The following is a 24,176-nucleotide window of genomic DNA, read 5'->3' as shown; positions in this document are numbered from 1 at the left end:
GTAGATAGGAGCTGCACTGGCATGACTGGAAATAGCTTCCCGAGAGCGTTCCAAAGATGGCCAACCGTGGACTGACTTGCTAGAAAGACTTTGACAGTATTCACCCTAGTAACATTCAAGCGAACTGGTTGACTGATGAGTGTGCCTGTGCGTGTGCATGTGTGTGTGTTTGCTTAAACATGGTTAAGCAAACTATGGCTCTACAACATCAGGGGTGCTACAGCTGCATGCAGACAGATATGTATTCATTTATTTCTCCATTGCATCACAAATGCTAATGCCATGGACTCGGCTGGACTGGTCGCAAAGGCTCAAGTCCGAGTCAAGTCAGAGTAAAAATGCATCTGAGTCTTGAGGATTCACCTTTAAATGACACGATTCAAACTTTACGGAGAGCAACACTGCACAGTCCTCCTCTGCAAAACGCACTGTAAACACACACACACACACAAACACACACAGGTTTGTTTTTCTATCAAGGTGGATGATTTCTATTATTTAAACACTGAGCTAATGATGTTTTCTACCCCTAATTCTAACCCTCACACAAGCCTTTCTACATTTTTAGATCATTATTAGTTAGTAATGTATGTTTATTAAGCCATGTTCACAACATATGGTCTTTGTCGCCATCTAGCGTTCAATGCATGTTTAAATATCTTAATCATGACATCAGACAAGCAGTCATTCGTGATATCAGTTCATTCTTCTATCAAAACTAATGATATTTAGTTAATAATACTAAGCATGATTTATACCCTACTGGTATGCATGAGTGTGTTTGAGAGAGTGTGTGTACCTCTCTTGGGGTTTAAGCAGGGGTGTAGCAATCATTTCAAAAGTGAGGGGGGCAGAACGATTAGCACAAGACGAACATAAATAAATAAGATATATTTTTTACAGCTCTCAATCGATTAAACCAGCGAATTTTAACTTTTGCATTTACACATTTAGACATTTGCTGTATGAAAAACACAGCATAAACATATTTGTCCTGTGGAAAAAGTGCGGGGGAAGAACTTTGGTTTTATTGAAAGTGAGGGTGATGTCCCCCACACCCCCTGGGTATTCTACACCCATGGGTTTAAGAAACAGGGATCGGAGTGCTGCAAACATTATCACAGTCTGTGTTCATCTTCCATGTGTTGCCGAAGCCTTCGACATGTGTCTCCACTAGCCCTCCCACTGTTAAGAAGTCGTCTCTTTGGTTGCAATTATAGTTACCACACAGGCCACATGTTTTCCCGGCATAGGCAGGGCTTAGCTGCAAACACACACACTCACCCACCCACACACACACACACACACACACACACACACACTCACATATCAGGTTTGCAGCATGGTAATATTGGACTCTTGTCCCAGATTCTGTATTTCACAGACAGCTTGTTTTATACGTTCATGGAATCCACCAGTACTGAATTTATTTATGTGTAATATTCAGCGCCTAAAACTCCCAGCTTGACATCTGATCCATCCTGTTGGAAAATCCAGCTAAAACCAGCTTAAGGTGCTAGATGGTTTAATGTGGTTTCTAGATGGTCGAAGCTATGTAATTCGATGGTCATTTGCAAGTTGAAGCTAGTTTGGATGGTTGAAAGGAGATGTTAGGCAGAATGTTTAAAGTAAGATTTTAGCTGGCTCGTCCCATCAGTCCCAGGAATACTTGTGGTTTTAGACTCTATTCTGGCACCCATCGTCCTGGATACTGGGAGCTTGTTTACAAAGTGCTGGCGCATTTCACATAATAATTTTTATTTATCTTCTCTTTTGTTACTTTTAGTCTGTGTTTTTATCCCTGTGTTTTCATGTTCCTATAATGGACATTCTTGTATTCAATCCAAAGAATTTTCGTGCGTTGTTGCGCACTGGACTGTGACCTGGCAGCCGAGGCTTGCGATCTCTCTGCTTGCTGAACACCTCCACGTGCTCGCGCTTGTTGTTCGATGTGGCGCCGCTTATCCCTGAGAGCTGCAGGTAGTAGCGGATTGTTTCATGACTCCAGCAGGGACCTCTTGTTTGGACATTTTATCTTTCCTCTTGCACTCATTCAGTTCAGAATGTCTGGTGGATCACACTCCTGCTAATCAATACTATACCATCACTCTGGACTATACTGTTGAATTGGACTCCTTTGTTGTTTGTAAGAAGTATATTTAGTTTTTTTGTTTTATTGTCTTGTTTACATTTATGTTTGAGCATTGGCTGAAAGTGCTATAAAAAAAAACATGTTATTATTATTGTCATTATTAGTGGTAGTAACTCGGTCAGTTGCATGACACAGGTTGTCATATGCTGTCAACATGGCAGCGCCAGGAAGGGGCGACCCGCTCTATGTAAAATTAAACAGCTTTTATTGGGTTTCTGATAGTGGTCAACCAATATGGGTTTTCAAATGGCCCATGCCAATATCCAGAAAGCAGGGTGTCCGATGGGCCGATACAATGCCGAAATATCACACAATTTAATATAGTAAATAACATAAATATAAAATTGCTAATAAAAATAAACTCTTATTTAGCACTATGTTTACTCAAGTTTACACAAAACTAAAAAAAATAATATTGTATTTTAAATGGTAGATAGCAGTTTCTTCAGATTTCTGTTTAGTCATAAAATTTTAGTAATTTATTTGCACATGAAGAAATTGTTAATATATTAGGAAGCAGGAAATAACAGTACACACAGTAGTCCAGCAACCATGGATGGCATGTCCACATTAGCAATCACATTTTCTCAAAAAATACCGAATCGAAAAAAAAATAATTGTACATACAGTGCATAGTGAATAAGACATTTACTTATAGCGCACATGAAGCGCTTTTACTTTGGGCTGCATCCGAAAATATAGGCAGCTGACTTGCTATATTGATGCCTAATCAGTTAATGGTTTAACTAACAGCTGTTTTGAATGAATGGAACTCTTATGGAAACTGATCTCCGAACAGTTTGAAAAGCACCTTATTTTCATCGTACATCCTTATACAGCCTCCGGAGGCAGCATTTTCCTGGTTTCGGACACAGCCTCGAAGTTGCACTCACGCGCTTGTGCGGATCCAGCACGAGCCTCAATCTCCTGATAGTTTAAACAGCCTGGATTGCCTGCTTAGATTGTCATCATGATTTGTGGATGAAAGGAAATTTTGATGCTATTCCTGAAGTTTTTTGATTCTGGCTGATAGAATACGCGCTTCAGAGCACGATGGGAAGAAAATGTTGGATTTTCGTGAGGTTCATGAATTACATCTGTTTAAATGAGTTATCTGCATATTTGCAAATGGTATATAATGCAAGTTTTATTGATATTTGCCTTTTATCATTAGAAACGTTACAGGGAACTGTTGAGGATAGGCTGTTAGAATACGTGCTTTAGAGGAAGAATTATGAGCGCTCCACAGGTTGCTGGATCTGCTCAAATTGTGTGAGGTTGGTTTATTACATCTGTTTAAATGAGATATGTGCATATTTGCAGACGGTATATGATATTAGTTTTATTGGTATTTGCCTTTTTATCATTAGAGAAGACAGTTAAAATTTACAGGGAACTGTTGAGGAGAGAGAGGGAGAATGAAAAAGATGAGCACTTTAACATTATGAGCTCATACGCGTCTGCCGTGGCTCTGATATGCGGACCGTTTAAATGACACTGTGTTGCACTATTATTGTAGTAAGACGATGGCACGTAACAACAAAACGAACCATGACTGGTAGTTTATATGTCTTAGTCGCTTCACATGCAAGCAGGCGATTTTCAGCGCCCTCAAGAAAAAAATTGGCCAAACGGGAAAATGTATCGGATAATTAAAAAAGTCAGAATATCGGCCGATTTATCGACCATTAGTTTCTGATATGACTGGAGTCTTCATCTTTTGTGAGTGTACATCATTTTCAACATATTTCTAAAAAAAAGGCTATTCATGTCTTTATGTTTTAAGCTTTTTTAATTAGCAAATACGTAGTGCACCTTTATTGTCATGCACGTATTATCGGAGCACCGGAAAACACTTTTTATTAATGCGCTAATGACCAAGAGAGTGATCATTTCACTTGAGCAAAACCACTGTCCTACACAATCTCTCACTGTTTCTTTTTTCTAAAAATTTACTAAAGCAACGTTTTGCTGCAGAAGTAGCAAGTTAAAACAGCATTAACACACGGATACACGCACAGATTACAAAGCCACACCATGCAACCCCTCTTACATGCAAGGTTGTATCAACCTCAAAACAAACAATATCTCTGTCCATCTCAAGCTTTCACACAAAAACAGAAGCATATAGCCATTTTGAGACTAATTTCATTCCATATTAGCTCTCGCAGCTCTTTGAACATACATAATGAAACTACACAATGTATTTGTTTAATTCTCTGAAAACAAAGCGTTCATTGCCACCCTCAATGTGGAAACAAACAACCCCCCTACACTTTATGAAACATTCATTGCTTGAGTAGAACCCACTGGGTGACGTCATTCCAGTATGACGTAATTCCCTATGAATAAAAACTGGAGATTTTTCACGATAAAATAAAATGATTAAAAAAAAAAAGTAAAAAAAAAAAAAAAAAAGCTCAAGATAAACACACGACGAAATAAATAGGCTTCATATTTAACATGACTGCAAGATTTTCAATAACCATCCAAACCCCAGTCTAGATCAATGCAAACAATTTCGGAGTGTTTTTCATCCTTGGCACGTTCGACTTTAGCGCAATCTTGCAAAAGTTAATCACTGACAAAAGGAATGAATGAGTGAACGAATTTGTGTTGTGAGTTTTCCGTGGCGTGCATGGGCAAGCTCGATCCAATCGCTCGCGCATGGATAAAGTGGCACAGCCGCACGCGCGAGCCGCCTGTGAGACACCGGGACACAGACGGAAGCCTCGCGCTGCCCCCGTGATTTTTTCCCCACCTTTTCTGTGTGGCTATAAACGGGTGTGATGGCTGCCTTGACCGGAGGAGAGATGTGCGTCAAGTACTTGATGTTCGTCTTCAATTTCATATTCTGGGTGAGTGTGTGTGTTTGTTTGTTAATTATTGATGTGCCAGCGGTTTGCGCGCGGGGCGTTAATATACTATCAAACGCGCCCTTGTCCTGCCGATTAATAGGTTAAATGCAGGTTCATACAGTTCATGTAATCAGTGACAATTAGTGATTTTTTTTTAATGAAGCCAAGCAATAAGATTGCACCTGTTTGGCTGAACTAATTTTAATGTTTTCATCTTAAATTTCAGTGTCCTGGGCATGCAAATAAAAATCACTGTGTGTGTGTGTGTGTGTGTGTGTGTGTGTGTGTGTGTGTGTGTGTGTGTGTGTGTTTAACTTAAATTGTGGGGACCAAATGTATCCACAAGGATAGTAAAACCTACCTTGTGGGGCCCAGCCAGTGGTCCCCATGAGGGAAATGGCTTATTAAACATACTAAACCATGTTTTTTTGAAAATGCAAAATGGTTTCTGTGAGGTTTAGGTTTAGGGATAGGGTTAGGGGATAGAAATTATCGTTATATCTGTATAAAATCCATAAAATGCATGGAAGTCTATGGAGGGTCCCCACAATGATATAAAAACAAGTTTGTTTGTGTGTGTGTTGTGGGACAAGCACTGAATTTTGATATGGTGTTTCTTTTGACTCCAGTGTGTGTATATCAGCTGTTCTCTCTCATGGCTGGATAGGCGCATTCTTGCTTGTGAAATGTGAACAAATCCTTCTTTTGAATCTGTTCCTTTGAATGAATCATTCGAACCGACTCGCAAAGTGTTCGGAATACTACCATACTACTCACGCTATTAAAGGGATAGTTCACCCAAAAATTAAAATCCTCTCATCTTTTACTCGCCCTCATAACATCCCAGATGTGTATGACTTTCTTTCTTCTGCTGAATGCGGACTTCTGAGAAGATACTTTTGGGCGACGATTCGATCCGTGTTTTGAACCTGTACATTGATGCAAACCTTCTGAAAATGAATCGGACACTTAATCTTGCACACAGTAAATGCGACCCAATGCTGTTTTGTGTGTGTGTGTGTGTGTGTGTCTAGCCCTTAGGGTTTACGTGAGCACGTGGCCTAGATTGTCTGGAATCTGCTGGTATATTTGTAGAGTATGATAATCCCATGAACAAACTCACTTTAAACAGCAATTGTTGTGGGGTATTTGAGAGATATGAGAGTGATTTGCACATTTTGACATTGTTTCTTAATTTGTGTGTATGGGGGGGATTTGGTTCCATTCATTTGGTCTCTGAAAATATCTGTAGCGGTATTAACATTTAGTGGTGTGGCATCTTACGTTTTGGTGCCACTGGCACATGCCGTTCAAAGTTGTGGCACATCCGGTGGCATATCCAGTTGTTTGTGGCACATGCCGCTGGATTTCGTGGCATATGCGATTGCGAGTGGCGCATGCCACTGTGTTGTGTCTTATTGCCTTTGTGGTTGGTGCGTTCTTGAGGGTATGGTAGTGCTAGTAGCGATGTGGTGACATTTAAAATATTAGCTACCGAACATTAGCGTGATATTACCAGAGTAATTTAACATCCTTTTAGGCTTTTTGATATGGTAAGGACATTGTGGCTCTGCCGTATATACCGTGTAAAAAAGCATGAAGTGTCATATAAAGCTATGTAAAGCTATTTTAATAAAGGTAATTTGAGATCCGACATTTTGATCCTGTACCTTATTTCACTCCGACAATATGCATGTTCCGTCAACGATTGAGGAAAGTATTCTTGCTGTCACAATAATGACAATAAAGCAAACCTTTTTAAATGAATTTGTATGTTTTTTATTGCAAGTTTATCTAATTGGCATACTCTTAGGAAATATCCTTCTCAACAGTGCCATCTGGAACGGCATGCACCATTAGTTGTGGCACATCCGGTGGCATATCCGGTTGTTAGTGGCACGTGCCACTGAATTTTGAGGCGCGTCCGGTGGCATATCCGGTCGTTAGTGGCACGTGCCACTGAATTTTGAGGCGCGTCCGGTGGCATATCTGGTCGTTAGTGGCACGTGCAATGCCAGCAGATGTATCACTGTGGTACCCTAGAAAACATATTAATTAGAAATGGCTTAACTTATTAAAACACAAGATTCAATTAATGATAATTAATTTCATAAACCATTTAAATGAACCTCACACAGCTCACACATAACACCTAAACCTAACACCCAGTGACATCACAAAACAGCCGTCTAAGCTGCCAACTTCAAATGTCACTCAAGTACCTCAAAATACAGTATGTGTCGGTCATACCAAATGGACACGTGACCATGACGCTACCAGACATGCCACAAATTTTAGTGGCATTTACAGGGGCACATGCCATTAGTGACCTGAAATGCCACTGGATGAGCCACAAGATAAAGCGGCACCAGAACGCAAGATGACATACAGTTTAATGTAACAACCACTGCAGCATTTAGTGGCATCTTTCATTCTGCTGCCATTTGCACAAGCTACTGAAAATTGGCATATGTACTTTTTAAACACAATTAAAACACAAATGCATGCAAAGAATGCTGCATTGACCAAGATCTCTTAACTATAAACTCTCTCAACTAGTCACTAGTTGAGCTTTAAAGAAGGACTTATAAAACTTTCAAACTGTAAGGATCCAGAAACAAAAAGAACAAATTAACAATGGACACGCCATTAAATTCAGTGGCACATGCCACTCAATTTAGTGGCATGTCCGTTTGGCTGGCTCCAGGAACTAAAAGAACAGACAGTCTTGTGCCATTAACAACCAGACATGACACTAAATTCAGTGGCACAAAGCTCTCTGTTCTTTTAGTTTCTGGAGCTATACAGTGTGAAAGTTTAATGAGTCCTTCTTTAAAGCTTGACTAATGACAAGTCGAGAGAGTTTATAGTAATTAGATTATGGTCAGTACTGCCTTCTTTGTATGCATTTGTGTTATGTCCGATTTAAATCAATCATAAGCCATTAGAACTTTGGCTGGATAGTAGCAGGTGTCAAGGTTTCTGTTCTGGACCATGACCTAAACCCATGCTTTGCATTTAAAAAATATTCCAGGTTCAATACGAGTTAAGCTCAATAAACAGCATTTGTGGCATAATCTTGATTACCACAAAAATTAGTTTTGACTCGCCCCTTCTTTAAAAACATTTAATATATGGGTTACAATGGAAGTGAATGGGGCCAATACATAAACATACTGACTGTTTCAAAAGTATAGCCACAAGACGTAAATAATATGTGTATTAACGTGATTATGGTTTCTTTTGTCTAAAGAAAAGGAGGGATGAGTCAAAATACTTGGTGGTAATCAACATTATGTCAAAAATGCTGTCGACTGAGCTTAACATGTTTTGAACCTAAATATTCTATTAAACCCACCTATCAGAAGTGTAGGCTTGGTCTTACTCTCTGTAACCCCAGCAGAATAACTGTGCAGCCAACCCATACATGGATCACACTGTACCCACTACTTTGTGGTGGCGGTGTAGTGGGTGAAAGCACATAACTGGTCATCAGAAGGTTGCTGGTTCAACCCCCACATCCACCACCATTGTGTCCTTGAGCAAGGCACTTACTCCAGGTTGCTCCAGGGGGATTGTCCCTGTAATAAGTACACTCACTGTAAGTCGCTTTGGATAAAAGTGTCTGCCAAATGCATAAATGTAAAATGTACTTTGCAACACTTGGATACAATGACCAGTTTATGTGAGATGTTACACACAGAGTTAAATGTGAATTACCTTATTTAAAAATGAAGGCCTGCCCTTGGCCCACTTTCTAGAAACAGCATGCATGCAAGTCACTAGTGATGCACTCCATTTACTTTTACGGTTTATTCGTGAAGTCCTGTAAGGTAAAATGTTAAAGGTTAATGAACTTCCAGATACTGTTCCAAATAACAGTTTCATTTCAGATAAATGAAATGCAATCTATTTGTTAACCGAGATGTATAGCACCTTTAATCAGATTTTGTTGTGTGGTACTGTTTGATAATATTTTATAATATATTGGTGAGTTAGCTAACTCGATTAGTTAACACAACACCGACAGTAGCAACTTCAAACAAGCCTCTTACCTTATTTGTACACCTAAAAACCGCCAGGAGATTTACACAGTATACTCTAGTGCTGCTGATTCCTCGTCGAACACGTTCCAAAACGGATTATCGGCAGCATCAAAATGCAGCGGCAGGTGTCAGTGCCACAAAATCACTGGCATGCGCCATTCGCAGTTGCATATGCCACGAAATCCAGCGGCATGTGCCAGAAATGTCAGTGGCACATGCCACTAACAACCGGATATAACACCGATGTGCCTCAAATCTCAGTCACCAAAACGTAAGATGCCATACCACTAAATGTTAATACCCCCTCTTGAAAATATTGTACCTGCATTTGTTAGCACCTCCTCCAAACTTGAGTGTGTGCCCACGCACACACGAACACGCAACCAGCAGGGCTGTTACACTAATGAGATGCCCACTTCAGTATGTCTGTTGAACAAAGATTTCTGCATGGGTCATTGACAAAAGGTTGTCTGAGGTGAAAAAATATTTAATTAGACTACTTTAAAAATGTTAAGTGGTGTTACCATCAAGTAAAAGGTATTTAAGTAATTTCCTTGCACCTTGAATGCATGCGTGTACTTAGCTTGATCATTAATTTCAAAATAGTTTTCAAACATATTTTTTCAAGTTTTTTATTTATTTATTTATTTTTTTCAAATAGCAAACATTTTTGAGTCAAGTTTTCACAGGCTTACTCCAAATGAATGGTGTCTCCAGTGGTTAGGCTTATCGTTAGAAGCGACCGAAACTGTTTTGGGTGAGAATTGACCAAAATGTAACTATTTTCACCATAAATCTTGACATCAGCAGTCTCATTGGCGATCATGATTTCAAGCTCGATTACACTTCCTAGCACCATCTAGCACTCTACAATGCAATGGCAAGATGTACAGTGAAAAAGGAGTTGTATTTTGATTTGTTCTCACCCAAAACTGACTGGATCACTTCTGAAGACATGGATTAAACCACTGGATTCTTATGGATTACTTTTATTCTGCCTTTATGTGCTTTTTGGAGCTTCAAAGTCCTGGCCACCATTCACTTGCATTGTATGGACCAACATCTGAAATATTCTATTAAAATCTTAATTTCTGTTCAGCAGAAGAAAGAAAGTCATACACATCTAGGATGGCTTGAGGGTGAGTAAATTATTAACTTTTCTTTTAATAACAAGATAAAAGGAGAAAAAGAGAAAACCGTACCATTCATTTTCTATTTAAAACAAATGAATTGATCACATGCCTATTTAATTGACATGTAGAGATGCTTGTTGCATTGAAAACACTTTCAGTGGTCACAGTATATCTTATGAAACCTGTCAAGAATATGCTCTTTTATTTCACCCCAAAGTCAAAAGAAAAATTGTGTTAAATTCTGCAAAAAGAAAGTGAAGCCTATCAAGAGTTTTTGCGTTGTGACATTGTTTTAATGACAGTTATGTGCAGTTAGCCATTCTGTTGTCTGTTTAGTTTTTTAGTTGAACTGAGACCAAGAAATTCTAACATGACTTCCTGCTAGAGCTACAGTCCATCCCCCCCCCAAACCTGGTACAGACGTTCATACTGTTCTGACATAGTATGCTTTATCTTTTCCCATAGACTTGCATTGACAGAATGTTCAAATGGCCAAAGACTCTATTTTAAACTTCCAGGCAGTCTTGACAAACTTTACCAATCTAGTTTGAAATATAGTACTTGCACATTTTTGAAGGATTAGTTGTAATGACTTTAAACAGGATGATTTTCATTATAGTACTACAATGATGACAGTGCAATTACTTTACATTAAAGTAATTAAAATGTAATGATATTTAATTGGAAAATGTACATAGCTGTCATGAAAATGCCAAAATGATAAAAAGGCTTCATTTTCTTTATGGAAAATATATATATATATATATATATATATATGTGTGTGTGTGTGTGTATATATATATATATATATATATATATGTATATTTGTTTGGGCAAAATTTGACTGGCAGATTTCTTCTGGAAATTCATCTGACTTAACCAGATCTGATTTCAAAGGCAAGTCACCTGCTTAGGCATGCTGCCTCTGAGCCAAACGTACACACACACACACACACACACACACACACACACACAAAAGATTGCGCAAGCCACTAACATTTTCCTTTTCAAATTAAGGGAGGAAGTGTGTGACGGACAAACAACACCATTGTGAGCAAAGTTTGTTATCAGTTTCTTGCAGATTAGTAGTTTTTTGTTTTGCTTGCACAGGTACATTTTTATAAACGCAGAGACAGGTTATTTATATACACACAGAAACGCACACAAAGGTCTGCTTGTTTGCCTGAAAACGAAAGTGACTTGGACAGTTGGAAAATGGGAGTTGATGGATGTTCAAAATGTGTCAAATATGCACTGTTTATCTTCAACTTGCTCTTCTGGGTAGGTACTCCTGCATATTTGTGTCATTGTGTGAAATAAGCATTTGTAAATAAATGCTAGTTTTGTGTTTTGATGTGTGTGAAATAGGGAGGAGAGGAAGTGAATATGGTTGCCGTGGGATGTTATAAGAGTGTTTGTGATTTAGTTTGTTTGTTTAGCTAAGCGTTGGCATGGAGATTTGGAACTGTTTTTGGACCTTTACATTTTCAAATGAAAGAATTAGGTCAGAGAGAATGTATCAAAGAGTGGGACGTGGACCTTTTACAATGAAACATTTACATTCAGAGTAGGACATGACTAAGCTAAATATGCCATGTGATATGATGAGGAACATGCCTTTAGCCTGTATAAAAGTCCACTACTGAAGGGCTGAAAGATGATTGGTCAGTGTAATGGCCTGGTTACATCTGTTTGTTTGTGTTTTTGTACATTAACTTCAAATCAAACGCTATTGCTGCCCTGAACACACTAAGCTGGCTTGACATTGTAATAAAGCTCCTGCAGTTATTTTGGGTCAAACCACCAGATGTTTGAGAGAATCTTGGCAGAGGTGTTAAAGTTTCACATGATTCAATATTTCTAGCTCTAATAACGGAAGCCAAACATATATTTCAAGGTTTTTCCTTGTTGCCAGAACCACATGCCATGGATACATTAATGGCGATAACTTCTCACCCAAGAGCACGTGCCAGTTTTGATGTTGGAGTTCAAAAGCAAGGGGAAAAAACACTTTTTTTCCTTTTTTTTTTTTTTTGGCTGTATTTTTTCTAAAGTTGGAGTGCCTTTAATTTCAGAACTATTAAAGATATCTTAATCTCCTTTCAGAACAAACTTGCCTTTTTGGATCTTCATTTTTAAGCACCTAAATGGTTAAATCCTAGCAATAATGGGGCTCTCAATGTGGCTCCATCTGAAAACTGTTACATTTGACCTGTTTTCGATGGTCAAAAACAAATGTGGGTCACATGGTATGTAGCTAGTTTTTATTGTCCAAAACAACATGGGTCTGATGTTCAAGTAATGTTGAAACTGGAAATGTGGGTTTTTCAATGGCCGATACCGATGTCTGGAGAGCAGAAATAGCAGATATAAATGCAGATAAACATAATTCAGCAGCAAATCAGATGTACATACATTTCTAAAGTGAAACGAACACTTATGATATGCAATATTTGCTAAAATTGTATAAACTTTAGGTGTGTAACGATTCAATCATCTCACGATTCGGTTCGGTTCACGATTCTTTAAACTTTAAAAAGTTCAGATTGAAAGTTTGTTATTATTTTTATTATTATTACTTTAAAGACATGCAAAACAGTGCCTTTCCTTTAAAATGTAGTTAAAAGTACGGTCCTTAAAAGTGTTCAATGATCCATCAGAGATGTACTGGGACTAAAAATCAGCCCAGAACAGGTCAATGGTGACACTAGATGGAAATATTAGCTAATAATTCTGCTTATTGAAAATACAGAATTACATTAGATACATAAAGTACGCTGCTTACACAAGTATATAACTGATTATATACGTTGAAAACAGTTTAATTTAAAAACAATGAAGAACTTTTGTTGATTCAACTCATATTTAGTGCCTTTTTTGCATGGGCTTTTTTGAGTTTAACTGAGTTATCGGATAAATTTCTCACAAATTAAAAAGTAATCTAAACCATTTTAATGTAATTGAAAGCTACATTTTATTTAGCTGAACTTAATCAGTTTATTTAGCTGAACTTAATCAGTTTAGTTAGCTGAACTTAAATTGGATGTATTTATAACAACTTCACTTTATTTGACGGAACTTTAAGGCCTGCCGCTGTTAAGGCTACATGCGTAAAAGCTTAATCATAAGGCACATTGATGTCAACACTTGACACACAAATCTCAGTAATGGTGATACTGAACTAACATCATTAAGTAAAAAATGAGCTCTTAAAATCATCACACAACTATTAATCAACTATAATGACAAAAACAACAACAGCAGCACAAATAAAGTCTGCGAATAGCAAAAAAAAAAATAAAAAATAAACCACTGACCTCATTATTTATTCAGCTGCAATGCATGCTGGGAGCTGGCAAGTCTTTGTTTGTTCAGACTTTAAGTGAGTTGAGATGACAAATACACTTGCTGATTCAACTTAAGTACAAGTTGATCACTGTTTGACTAGATGTCGTAAACATATAAATATTCTTTTTAAAAATACATATTTAACAGAAGTGCATGCTTATCCAGTAAAATAATAATAATTTACTGATGAAATCAAAATCAGACATGACATTTGACATTAGGATTATATTTCCCCATAGCATTATTATACATAATATTCAACATTATACTGTATATAGTAGATTAATTTGTGCACTGTCATTAAACCACTTTCATTTTCTTGCATGCTGTCTGAGCAGTGCTATGAAGCGATTTCCATTTGTATACCCGTGTTACGTAGGTGTAGGACGTCGCGCGTATTGGAAAGAATGCTAAAATAATTTTAAAAAATATATAAAAAAACTGTCCAATATCCACTATGCGCATCCGCGATGTATCGTGCCAAGATAAACAGTTACACCCCTAATAACCTTATGTCGACTATCCATCGACAAATCCATTGGTCAATTTTGGAACAGACATCAAGGGAAAGTTAACACTTCTGTAATTTAGCCAAGCGAACACTTATCTGTTGATGCCGATATTCGCAAAATGGTTGACGTATCACCCAGGCCGATTAATCGGCCGATATTTGTCCATATTTGCAATTACCAGTATCGGCCATTAATCGGTCTATCACTAGTGCTAATACCTGTATATTGTGCAGTATGCACTGAAATGTTGTGAAACACCACAATACGTTCGTCACATTGTTCTCGCATGTTATTTTGCATTTGTAATGTAGTTTTGTGGTACAAAAACAAGGCGTTTCTAGAAAGCATCGCAGCTTATATTAATGTGGTAAATCATTCAAGTATTTGCATGCATGCAGAAAATGCGAATGATATGCACAGTATGCATACCGCAGAAATAGTGCGAGTAGTATGCTATTCTTAACATGGCTTGTTTGATGTTGAATGCCATTCAGTGTGATGGTGCATAAAACATAGAAGCATGTTTTGATGTGCTTGTCAATTGTGTTGTTGCAGATTGCAGGTACAGTTGTCTTGGCTATTGGACTTTGGCTGAGGTTGGACCCCAAGACCAAAAGCTTGTTTGAAGGGGAGAACTCACCATATGTCTTCTATACAGGTCAGTAGTTGTATATGTGTGTTTTTAACAGATGTGTTGCTATGATCTGTTTAAAGTGTGTGTTTGTGTGTGTTGTAGGTGTGTACATCCTCATTGCGGCTGGTGCTCTGATGATGGTCGTGGGGTTTTTCGGCTGCTGTGGTGCCATCCAGGAGTCCCCTTGCATGCTAGGATTGGTAATTCCCGCGTTATGCACCTTTTCTTGGTTCTTTTGTAAGGAATAGTTCACGCAGATATGAAGATTCTGTAATTGACTTCCAGTCACGTCAAAAGGTCATCATTCTGCCTAACATAAAGTCATATGAGTTTGGAACAACATGAGGGTCCATTAATGATGGCAGAATTTTTATTTTTAAGTGAACTATTCCGTTAAATGTTCCTCAGTATTATTTATGAGGTGCAGAACCTTGATGTTTGACAGTTTGTATATTTTTCCCATAGTTCTTCTTCTTTCTGTTGGTCATATTTGCTGTTGAAGTCGCTGCTGGAATTTGGGGATTTTCCAACCAGACCAAGGTGGAAATCCCACATGCATGCACGCACACACATGTACACACACACACACACACACATATATACAGTGCTCCTAATCCATTTATATATCTTTGTGCCCACAGGTTATTGAAGATATAACTACTTTCTACAGGCAAACATACAAAAGCTATAAAGACACCAAACAAGATGCTCTCAAAGAGACACTCCGTCTCATCCAGCATGGAGTAAGATCTTGCCCCTTTCTCCTTTTTTCTAAATCATTGTCACCTTCTTACACTTCCTAGTCTCAGACTTACATTGGCATAAACTCTGGCCTACTTTATGGTCAAGAACCATCCACAAATTGATCCAGGATCTTGTTTACTTGCTGCTAAGTGTATTCAACTTGATACAACCTGGTGTTATAGAATCACATTACTATACCTACATTTTTGCAAAATTATTTTACTTACCTTGTTGTACATAAAATTAACACTAGAGGTGCTCCAACAATGACTTTTATTCCCTTCTACACATGAGTAAAATCACGAGTAAAACGGCAGATTATCAGTTCATAAACGCATACTTTTTGTCCTGCTGTCGTATGACATCTAGACACTTATTACAGTGCATGACTTGCAAGGTAAAACATTTAACATTTGCATTACATAACCAATTACATTTACAAGCTTGTTCGAGCACAATCTAATTGCACGGTAGCTCAACTGATAGAGCGTTGCACTTGTTATGCAAAGGAGCGGGATATGAGTACTGAAGAGCACGCGAGTCAACCAATGAGCTGAAAGTTTCATAAAAGCACCACAACATGAAGGTTGCTTCAGCAATTGTGCTTTTCATTTCTCATATACTTTTTATGACCCTGTCTGTTAGGTTTAGGTTAAAGGTTTAGGGTAGGGAGGTCTGTTTTGTTGATTTAAATCTTTAATTTTAGTGCCACACAGTGGACATTTCACCTAGGAACTGCCGTGATGCATGTAATGAACCACGTAATATAATTGTATTTTTTATTTTTTTAATGTTGCCACAGTCATGTAATTTGCATGAGCTCAGGCTGTTTATATCTCTTTAAATATCATTACTCTGGACCTTGCAATGTGTGGCACATCCAGCTACTAGTTCTACCTCAGAAGGGCTCATTGCAGCAGCCTGTAAACACAACTTTCTCGTTTTCAGAAACTCTCGCCATTTTTGTCTGTAATATGCATCAGTTAGTCCGTGAAAGTAATACAAGCTATTCCTAACTCTTTGACCCAAAAGCCTTACTAATTTGTGCTGACTTTTCCACATATGTCAGCTTAACTGCTGTGGCCCATCAGGAAACACCCTGGAAGTTCCTGAAGAGACCTGCCCAAAAAAGGAGGGACTCGATGTGCTCATTACAAAGGTAACAAGATTTGCAGACTAAAATGACTGTTCATACTTTACTTCAAACAATGATTTATATATCATATTTAAAAACCATAATTGCTCAATTATGAACCGAATAATTAGAATTAATGTAAGTGCTTTTATAAAATTATCAGCTTCACATTTCTGCCTTTAAACCCTCCAAAACTTGACCCCATTGACTTCCATTGTAAGTGCTTCACTGGAGCTTGATATATGCTTTTTTTTTTTTAAGAAAAGGAGGGACGAGTCGAAATTGTGGTAATCAACATTATGCCACAAATGCTGTTGATTGAACTTAAATTTAATTGAACCCAGAATATTTCTTTAACAATAGTAAATGCATTCAGTATCATGAACTAACAATGAAAAATATATGTTTACAATATTTATTAATCTTAGTGTTAATGTTTTTTTTTAAATAATAGTTTTGTTAATGTTAGTTCATAATATATTAACTAATGTTAGCGCATAAAACTTAAAATTGAAAAAAGTTTGTTGCAATTACCATTAAATAAACTAAAGGAGTGAAAAATTAAGAAGTGGTGTAAAATAATTTTTCTTTGTTAGTTCATGTTAACCAGTGTCCTTAACTACTGTTAACAAATGTAACCTGATTATAAGGTTCAATTTTTTAACATTAGTTAATGCATTAGGTATCATGAATTAACAATGAACTATATTTTTAAACAGCAATTATTAATCTTAATTAATGGTAATTGATAAAAACACAATTGTTATTAGTTCATGTTGCATTAAAGGTGCAGTATGTAAGATTCAGAAACCCTTGTTATTAATGACCCCTGTGGCCGTTAAGTGAACTGCAGTCAGCTACCTGTTGCTCGTGCTCGCGCTTGTGCACACACTCCATAGGGACGTGAGCGAGCATCGACCAAAACAATGACGTTACGTATACAAAGAGACTGAACATGATTCACCGGCATCATGCTGACAGATGAGGTAGCATAATTAAAATTACACAGTTATGATTGTTTTACTACAAACTTTGAGACTGCATATTATATTTGACTCTCCAGTGCTGGAACAGGGCTAAAACAAAGTGTGGATATAAGTCTGACTATGCGAGACTGTAGTTTGAAGTAATCACTTTTCTTTGCATGATACATTGACTGTATTTAGACGATAGCGTATGTCAGCGTTAGCTAGCTAGCCAGCTTTATCAATAGCTGTTAGCTAAATTTGGTGGATGATGACAGTAGCTGTTTATAAAATAGACTATACATTATAAATATGTTGACACAATTCAGTATTGATCTGTCATTTTGATATATCGATGCGCTATTGTTTTATAATAATAGATTGTATATATTTTCTGTATAACCAAGTTATGTTACACTAATGAATGGAGCTTTTTGCATTATCTTGAACATTGTCTAGCATTCATTTCATGTGTTATTGTAGTTTAGCTAAAATGACACAGATCAATCCTTATGGCACTATATTTCACATGCTTTGCAGTTATGTAAGCTTACCTGTCCAATAAGAAGAACACCAATTCAGGGTCGGTTTTGATCCCCAAAACTGAACGAAGGTCCCTCCAGGAATCAAATGTCCTGCCGATGTTCACTCTAGTTTTCGCTCGACCACGATCACATTCCCGCTTAGCCAGACAGGATTCAGTAAATGTTTTTTTGTTTTACTCTGTGTTTGTGTATTTGTCGGTGTTGTGCTGGAGCCGGACGTTTGCTGGATTTCATCTCTAAGATAACGTTACCTAGTGTTGCAGTTTGTTGTCGCTGTTGAATAGCGGAAGAGAAGCGATTACTGAGGCAAGGCTCTCGGGAGCGCGCATAAATGTCACATCCTTTGGATTTTCCCGGCAAAAGCGACCCGCTCCCTTCGCATGAAAATCAGTCTAAAGGCTTTAATAGGCAACCTAGGAAGTCCGGGAAGGGCTCATTTTTTAAGTTGCGTTACAAGCTGTTCACACATTGGCAAAAAAGGGCGAATATTGCATGAACATTTTTACATACTGCACCTTTAATTGTAGCATATACAACCTTTAATTTTCAACATTTATTAGTAAATGTTGAAATTAATATTAGAGGATTGTTCATTGTTATTCGTGTTAACACATGTAGTTAACTAATGTTAACACACAGAACCACAATGTAAATTCATACAATAATGTATAAATGAGGACTATTGGACTTTGTGTTCATTTTTGTCTGAAGTACTTTAATATTTTCCAAGTTAAATCACAAGTCTCATCCATGATGTGTATGTGCAGATGTAAGAGTTTGCTAGCAAGCACAAAATACCTCCAGTAAATACTGTATCTCAAGGGCGTAGAAGCTGGTGATTTTTGTCCCCCACACTTTTCCAAGCTAAACCTATACCGAGTCCAAATAGTGGATTTGTATACAGTATTCTTTGCGTTTTGTTATTTTGGGCTGATTGAGCGACCATCCAGCCAATCACAGGTGAGTTTTATGAGCCGAAACAACCCTTACACAATATGCCATCAGTCAGAGAGTCTAATCAACGCAGCTCCGTTCATTTCTATAAAGTTGCTTTCAACAAAGCTCATTTATCCATGTTTTTTATCGGCATTGATCTTGATCTAAATTAATTATCTAGAGATGAGGAACACACAAATGAGAGTTCTCTATCGGCATATCGTTCTTGATTGGCAGCATTACGTGAAATGCACTTCAGAAAAAAAACAAAGGACAATCCTTCTTTTAAGCACACATCATAAGTGGAGATTATATCAGCACATGAGTCTTCATTAAGTTATGCTTTTTACATTATGTTTGATCGGTTATTTAAGCATATTACTAGATCTGTGTTAAATATGTAAAGCTATTTTTAATATCAGCTCCTGTTTTTTACCTCTATGATGGTGTGCAGTCGACAAACTGTAGGAAAAAAGATAGATCTGCTGTTCTTAGAACACTTAGGCATTTTACTGAATTGAATTGATATGTAGACATGCGTTTTTTATACATGAAAACGTACAGACATTATTGAAACTCATTATAGTTATTATAAGACTATTATTATTGTCTTTTGATAAAAGTCATGCTCAGCAGCTCACAAACTGTAGGGAAATGATAGATTTGCTTTGTTCTTATAATGCTTAAAACCTCAAATAAAGTCACTTTGTAGGTCTGTAGACATACACATTTTAAAGGATTAAAATTTTCTTTTGATCGCTTATTTAGTGACTAACTCATTTCACACAAGACACTCATTTGTCACCTTCTGGCATCACCAGAAATGGTCACTGAATCATTAAATGGATCTGAACGAATGTTGGTGAACGTAGTCAAAACACTGGACCCACAATGCACATGCACAGAGTAAAAAATTAAATTGTGCACGTGCACATTTGTCATTATTGCAGTTGATTAAATCATTTATTCAGGACCAGCTTGTGCTCAGTTTTTTATTGTCATGTGTGAAACAGAAGCAAGTGCCCTTTATTTTTGCAGATCATTTTGCAAAATTGTGCAATTATTTTGCAATACTTGAATCTTTAAAACACTACAAATATTAAAAGTAAATAATACATGTATATTAATATAATACTCATATCATACTTATGTATGAATATATACTGTAATATATGAATACTGCACTGGAAGTGTTGGGTCTGTGTGAGCCACCTACGGACACTTTTAAAATGACTGATACGCCCCTGCTGTATCTGTCACTGATTTTATGATCGCTAATCTTACTGCACATAATTGCACAAGGCTGGCAGCAGATAACAAATGGATCTGATTCTGGAGTGGGATCCAACAGCTTTAGTTTAAATTTAGTCCACTAGAAATCTGTCCAACCTGCAAACAGCTCAGCTTGAATGAGTCAGTGAAACATGGTGTTTACTCTGCTGGTAGAAAGTATCACGACAGAGCAGTCGTTCAGGGAATCAGTGGCTGGAGAAAAGAGATGTTCTTTTTGTGATGTTTAACGAGCAGAAGGAAAATGTTCTCTTTTTCAGGACGGTCGCCCTGAAGACCCTGCACGGGCTTTGCAAACTAGAGCAATATTTATATTAATGTTCCTGTTAACAAAAATGTACATCAACCTTTTTAGATTTTTTTTTTTTCTTCTCTCAATTAATTTGCCATTTAATAAACAATAAATCCATTCTGCCTTTTTAACCAATTGCAAATCATTTTTCACCAATTGTTTGTGTATGTTTAGAGCTGCCCTGATGCCATTGATGAAGTCTTCAACTCCAAACTACATATTATTGGAGGTGTTGGAATTGGTATTGGAGTGATCATGGTAAAAGTTTTCTTAGGTTTTCTGTGTCATTCTTTAGCCTTGCATAACATTTTGTTTCATAGAAGTACTCCGATTTTTAATGGGGGGGGGGGGGATGCATATTCTAAATGGAAAAACAGATAATTGCCTTGTTTGTAATTAGTGTTGATGGTGGTTTCTAAAGCGTTATTACTGTTGCTCATACTTGGGGTAAGGGATTTCAGCAAAGCAGAGCCCTAAGACTTAAACTTTATAGCATAACTCATGCTTGCCCATTTGTTGTGAATGACACCTCAAATCATGTGGCTTGTTGAGGACATCTGTGGTATTACTTACTTTTAAAAGTGATTAGACTTATGATTTTCTCCTGGCAGATGATAAAACCAGTGGGAAACAATCCCGTAGAGGTCAATTGAAGGAAAGACCAGCTGCTGGTTGCACCAAACCCCTTTGGTTAAGAAATCCGTTAAGAGGCTTCCACATGATTCGCGTCAGCGTTGCACTTCCATCAAGCGTTTCTAACTTTGACCCTATTGCTGCTGATCTTTTGATTACTGGGCAATTTGCATATTTGCAAAGTCTGTCTTTGCAATTAAACGTCCAACATGGGATTTGCTGTATTAATCACTGTCAATATTTTTAACCTCACTTCAATGTATATTTTGTTATTTTGATTAGATAATCAAGTGTTTTAAATTGAAGCGAGGGCATGCAAAGAAAAATGCAACTATATGGAAATGTGCTCCGTCAGCACATGCATCGCATCTCCAACTTAATATCTTGTGAATGGTAATTAACCTTCTTCCTCCTTAAAGGGATAGTTCACCCAACAATAAAAAATCCTCTTATCATTTACTCACCCTCATGTCATCCCAGATGTGTATGAATTTCTTTCTCCTGCAGGACACAAATGAAGATTTTTAGAAGAGTATTTCAGCTCTGGAGATCCATACAGTGCAAGTGAATGGTGATCAAACTTTGAAGCTCCAAAAAGCACATAAAGGCAGCATAAATATAATCCATTCGACTCCAGTGGTTTAATCCATGTCTTCAGAAGCGATATGATAGGTGTGGATGAGAAACAGATCAATATTAAAGTCCTTTTTTACCCAATTCTCCACTTTCACTTTCACTTCAACATTCAGCCACCTACTGGTTGGGACTGGTCAAAGGTGGAGGTTTATAGTAATAAAAGGACTTAAATATTGTTCTGTTTCTCTCTCACACCTATCATATTGCTTCAGAAGACACAGATTTAACTACTTGAGTTGTATGGATTACTTTTATGCTGCCTTTATGTCCTTTTGGACCTTCTGAGTTCTGGTCACCATTCACTTGCATTGTATGGACCTACAGAGCTGAGATATTCTTCTAAAAATCTTCATTTGTGGTCTGCAGAAGCAAGAAAGTCAAGTTCCTTTAAACCACACAAAATATATTTGTATAAATGAATATTATATAGGCTATTAAAAGCTTAATGTGGTTAATACTTAATTATAAAGCATTGTAATGCAGCCAAGTCTCCGTCATTTCAAAATATGTCCCCATTGTGTTTATGGGCTTGTTTATAGTTAAAAGTCCCGTGTTATGCACCAAATCTCCATTTTTTTTATTATTATTTTTTTACATTCTATAAATCGATTTTAAAAACTATCTTCCAATTAATTGATTAACTGCTACCACCTCAGTTATCTAATCTGCATAATCTACTATCGGTCGACCTCTAATTTTTACCTCACTAATGATGTATTTTAGAGTTCAAAGCAAAAAGAAATGTTTAAAACCTGTCCAAATTTACAAAGACATATTGAGAGTTACAGAATTTCTTTTTATTCATGATCCTTGATGTTTCCGAGCACCTAGTGACAGCAGTTCTCCGTTTAAATTAACGTAAATAAGACATTAACGTAAACAAGCCCTCTTATTACTTTCTGCAATGAACTTTTTTTCTAATAAGGACTGTTTTTTTTTCTTCTTTAAGTACGTTTACAATGTTTACACCCTCAACTTTCTTGCCCGACAAACTTGTAAATTGTGTCACACCCTTCCGTGACACTACTGTATCTGCAACGCTTTTCATGAGTAGATCAAAGTGGCGCTTGACGCTGCTGTTGTGGAGCATTGACACCTCGACATGAATCATGTGAAAGCTCCTTTAGTGATAATTCCCTAACAATTACAACTATGGTTTTTCTTAATTTAAGCCTTGGTTTGTTGCAACCAGATCTAGAGCATATAAGAGTATCATGGAGACTTAGTAGGTGGGCACTTTTAACTTGGGCTTGTAAATAACCACCCAGATTAGCAGCCAAGCAACTGCATAGCAACACCCTAAAGCAATCCAGAATGCCTTAGCAACCATATACAGTAGCAACACCCAGGACAACAACCTTACATTGTGGTGGTGAATTTCGCACGGCCAAGCACCACTCACATTTTCTTCCGAAAATGTTACAAAAGTCTTGTTTGATTGTACTGTTTGATGACATGACTTAGACACAAAGTATATCAGGGGTGTGTGTGTGTGTGTTTATTGAAGAAAACTTTTCTCTATGTGTGCAGATCTTTGGCATGATCTTCAGCATGATGCTGTGCTGTGCCATCCGGAAAACCCGGGAGATTGTGTGAGGGTCTCGTTGCCTGGGAAACTGCCAGTGTATTTGTGTTGCATGATGTCTGTCCCAAAGCACTGTCTCTAACATGAACTCATCAGCTAAGAGCCAGTTAGATCACGACACAGGCACACAATGTACACTTCTCTGATTGACACAGCAATTCACTTCTTTTTCTTAGTGCAGCTGTTATCACTGGTCCAAATCATGAGTAACAAGAGGATTGGTTTAGTATTCTAAACCCATTGAAAAAGGCCTTCAAGTCTTGTTTTATATTTTTTTATCATTCATAATAGATTTTAAAGATTAATTAGTGTTTGCTTTGTTGTACTTCAAGTTTTGCATGAATTGTTCAGAACTTTTCTAATTGTTTCTGATTGTGGATAGGGTTTCAATCTGGTTCACCCATATCGGTGCATATGGCTCAAATAAAAGACTAATTATTCACGAATATTTTTTTTTTTTTACTGGGTTCAGAATGCGTGTCCAATGAAGTGTGTGCTTGTTTGTGTGTTTGAGCAGATCTGTTTATAGCAGCGCCTTTCAACAGGCGATAAGAGAGTGAGTTTAGTGTGTAAGTCCATGATGCTCAAAACTTCATCCAGTTTCCAGTCGGTGACTCATGGGCACCCTGGTACGACCCGAGTTTCTTTACTCTGGCTCGTATCATTTTCTCTTTCCGTTTCCCTCCCGTTCTTCCTGTTTGCTTGTACCTGGTTTTAATTTGGCTAAAATGT

The 24,176-nt window shown here is 37.4% G+C and overlaps 1 protein-coding gene across 2 annotated transcripts; it reads left to right on the top strand.

Annotated features, from left to right (window-relative positions):
* The first annotated feature begins 4,865 nt into the window (after positions 1-4,865).
* On the top strand, positions 4,866-23,890 carry LOC127416734 (CD9 antigen-like). 2 transcript variants are annotated; one of them, XM_051656239.1, is made up of 8 exons: positions 4,866-5,010; positions 14,605-14,707; positions 14,786-14,883; positions 15,149-15,223; positions 15,325-15,426; positions 16,497-16,586; positions 20,765-20,848; positions 23,390-23,890. In XM_051656239.1, the coding sequence occupies exons 1-8, from the start codon at positions 4,942-4,944 to the stop codon at positions 23,453-23,455; spliced, it is 687 nt and encodes a 228-aa protein (XP_051512199.1). In that variant the 5' UTR covers positions 4,866-4,941; the 3' UTR covers positions 23,456-23,890. The 2 variants fall into 2 exon arrangements, with proteins under 2 accessions (XP_051512199.1, XP_051512200.1); XM_051656240.1 differs by lacking the exon at positions 4,866-5,010 and adding an exon at positions 11,159-11,470.
* Positions 23,891-24,176: the final 286 nt, after the last annotated feature.

Source organism: Myxocyprinus asiaticus, chromosome 26, assembly GCF_019703515.2.
Source record: "Myxocyprinus asiaticus isolate MX2 ecotype Aquarium Trade chromosome 26, UBuf_Myxa_2, whole genome shotgun sequence".
Classification (NCBI taxonomy): Eukaryota; Metazoa; Chordata; class Actinopteri; order Cypriniformes; family Catostomidae; genus Myxocyprinus; species Myxocyprinus asiaticus.
This window is presented reverse-complemented; position numbering and strand designations above follow the sequence as displayed.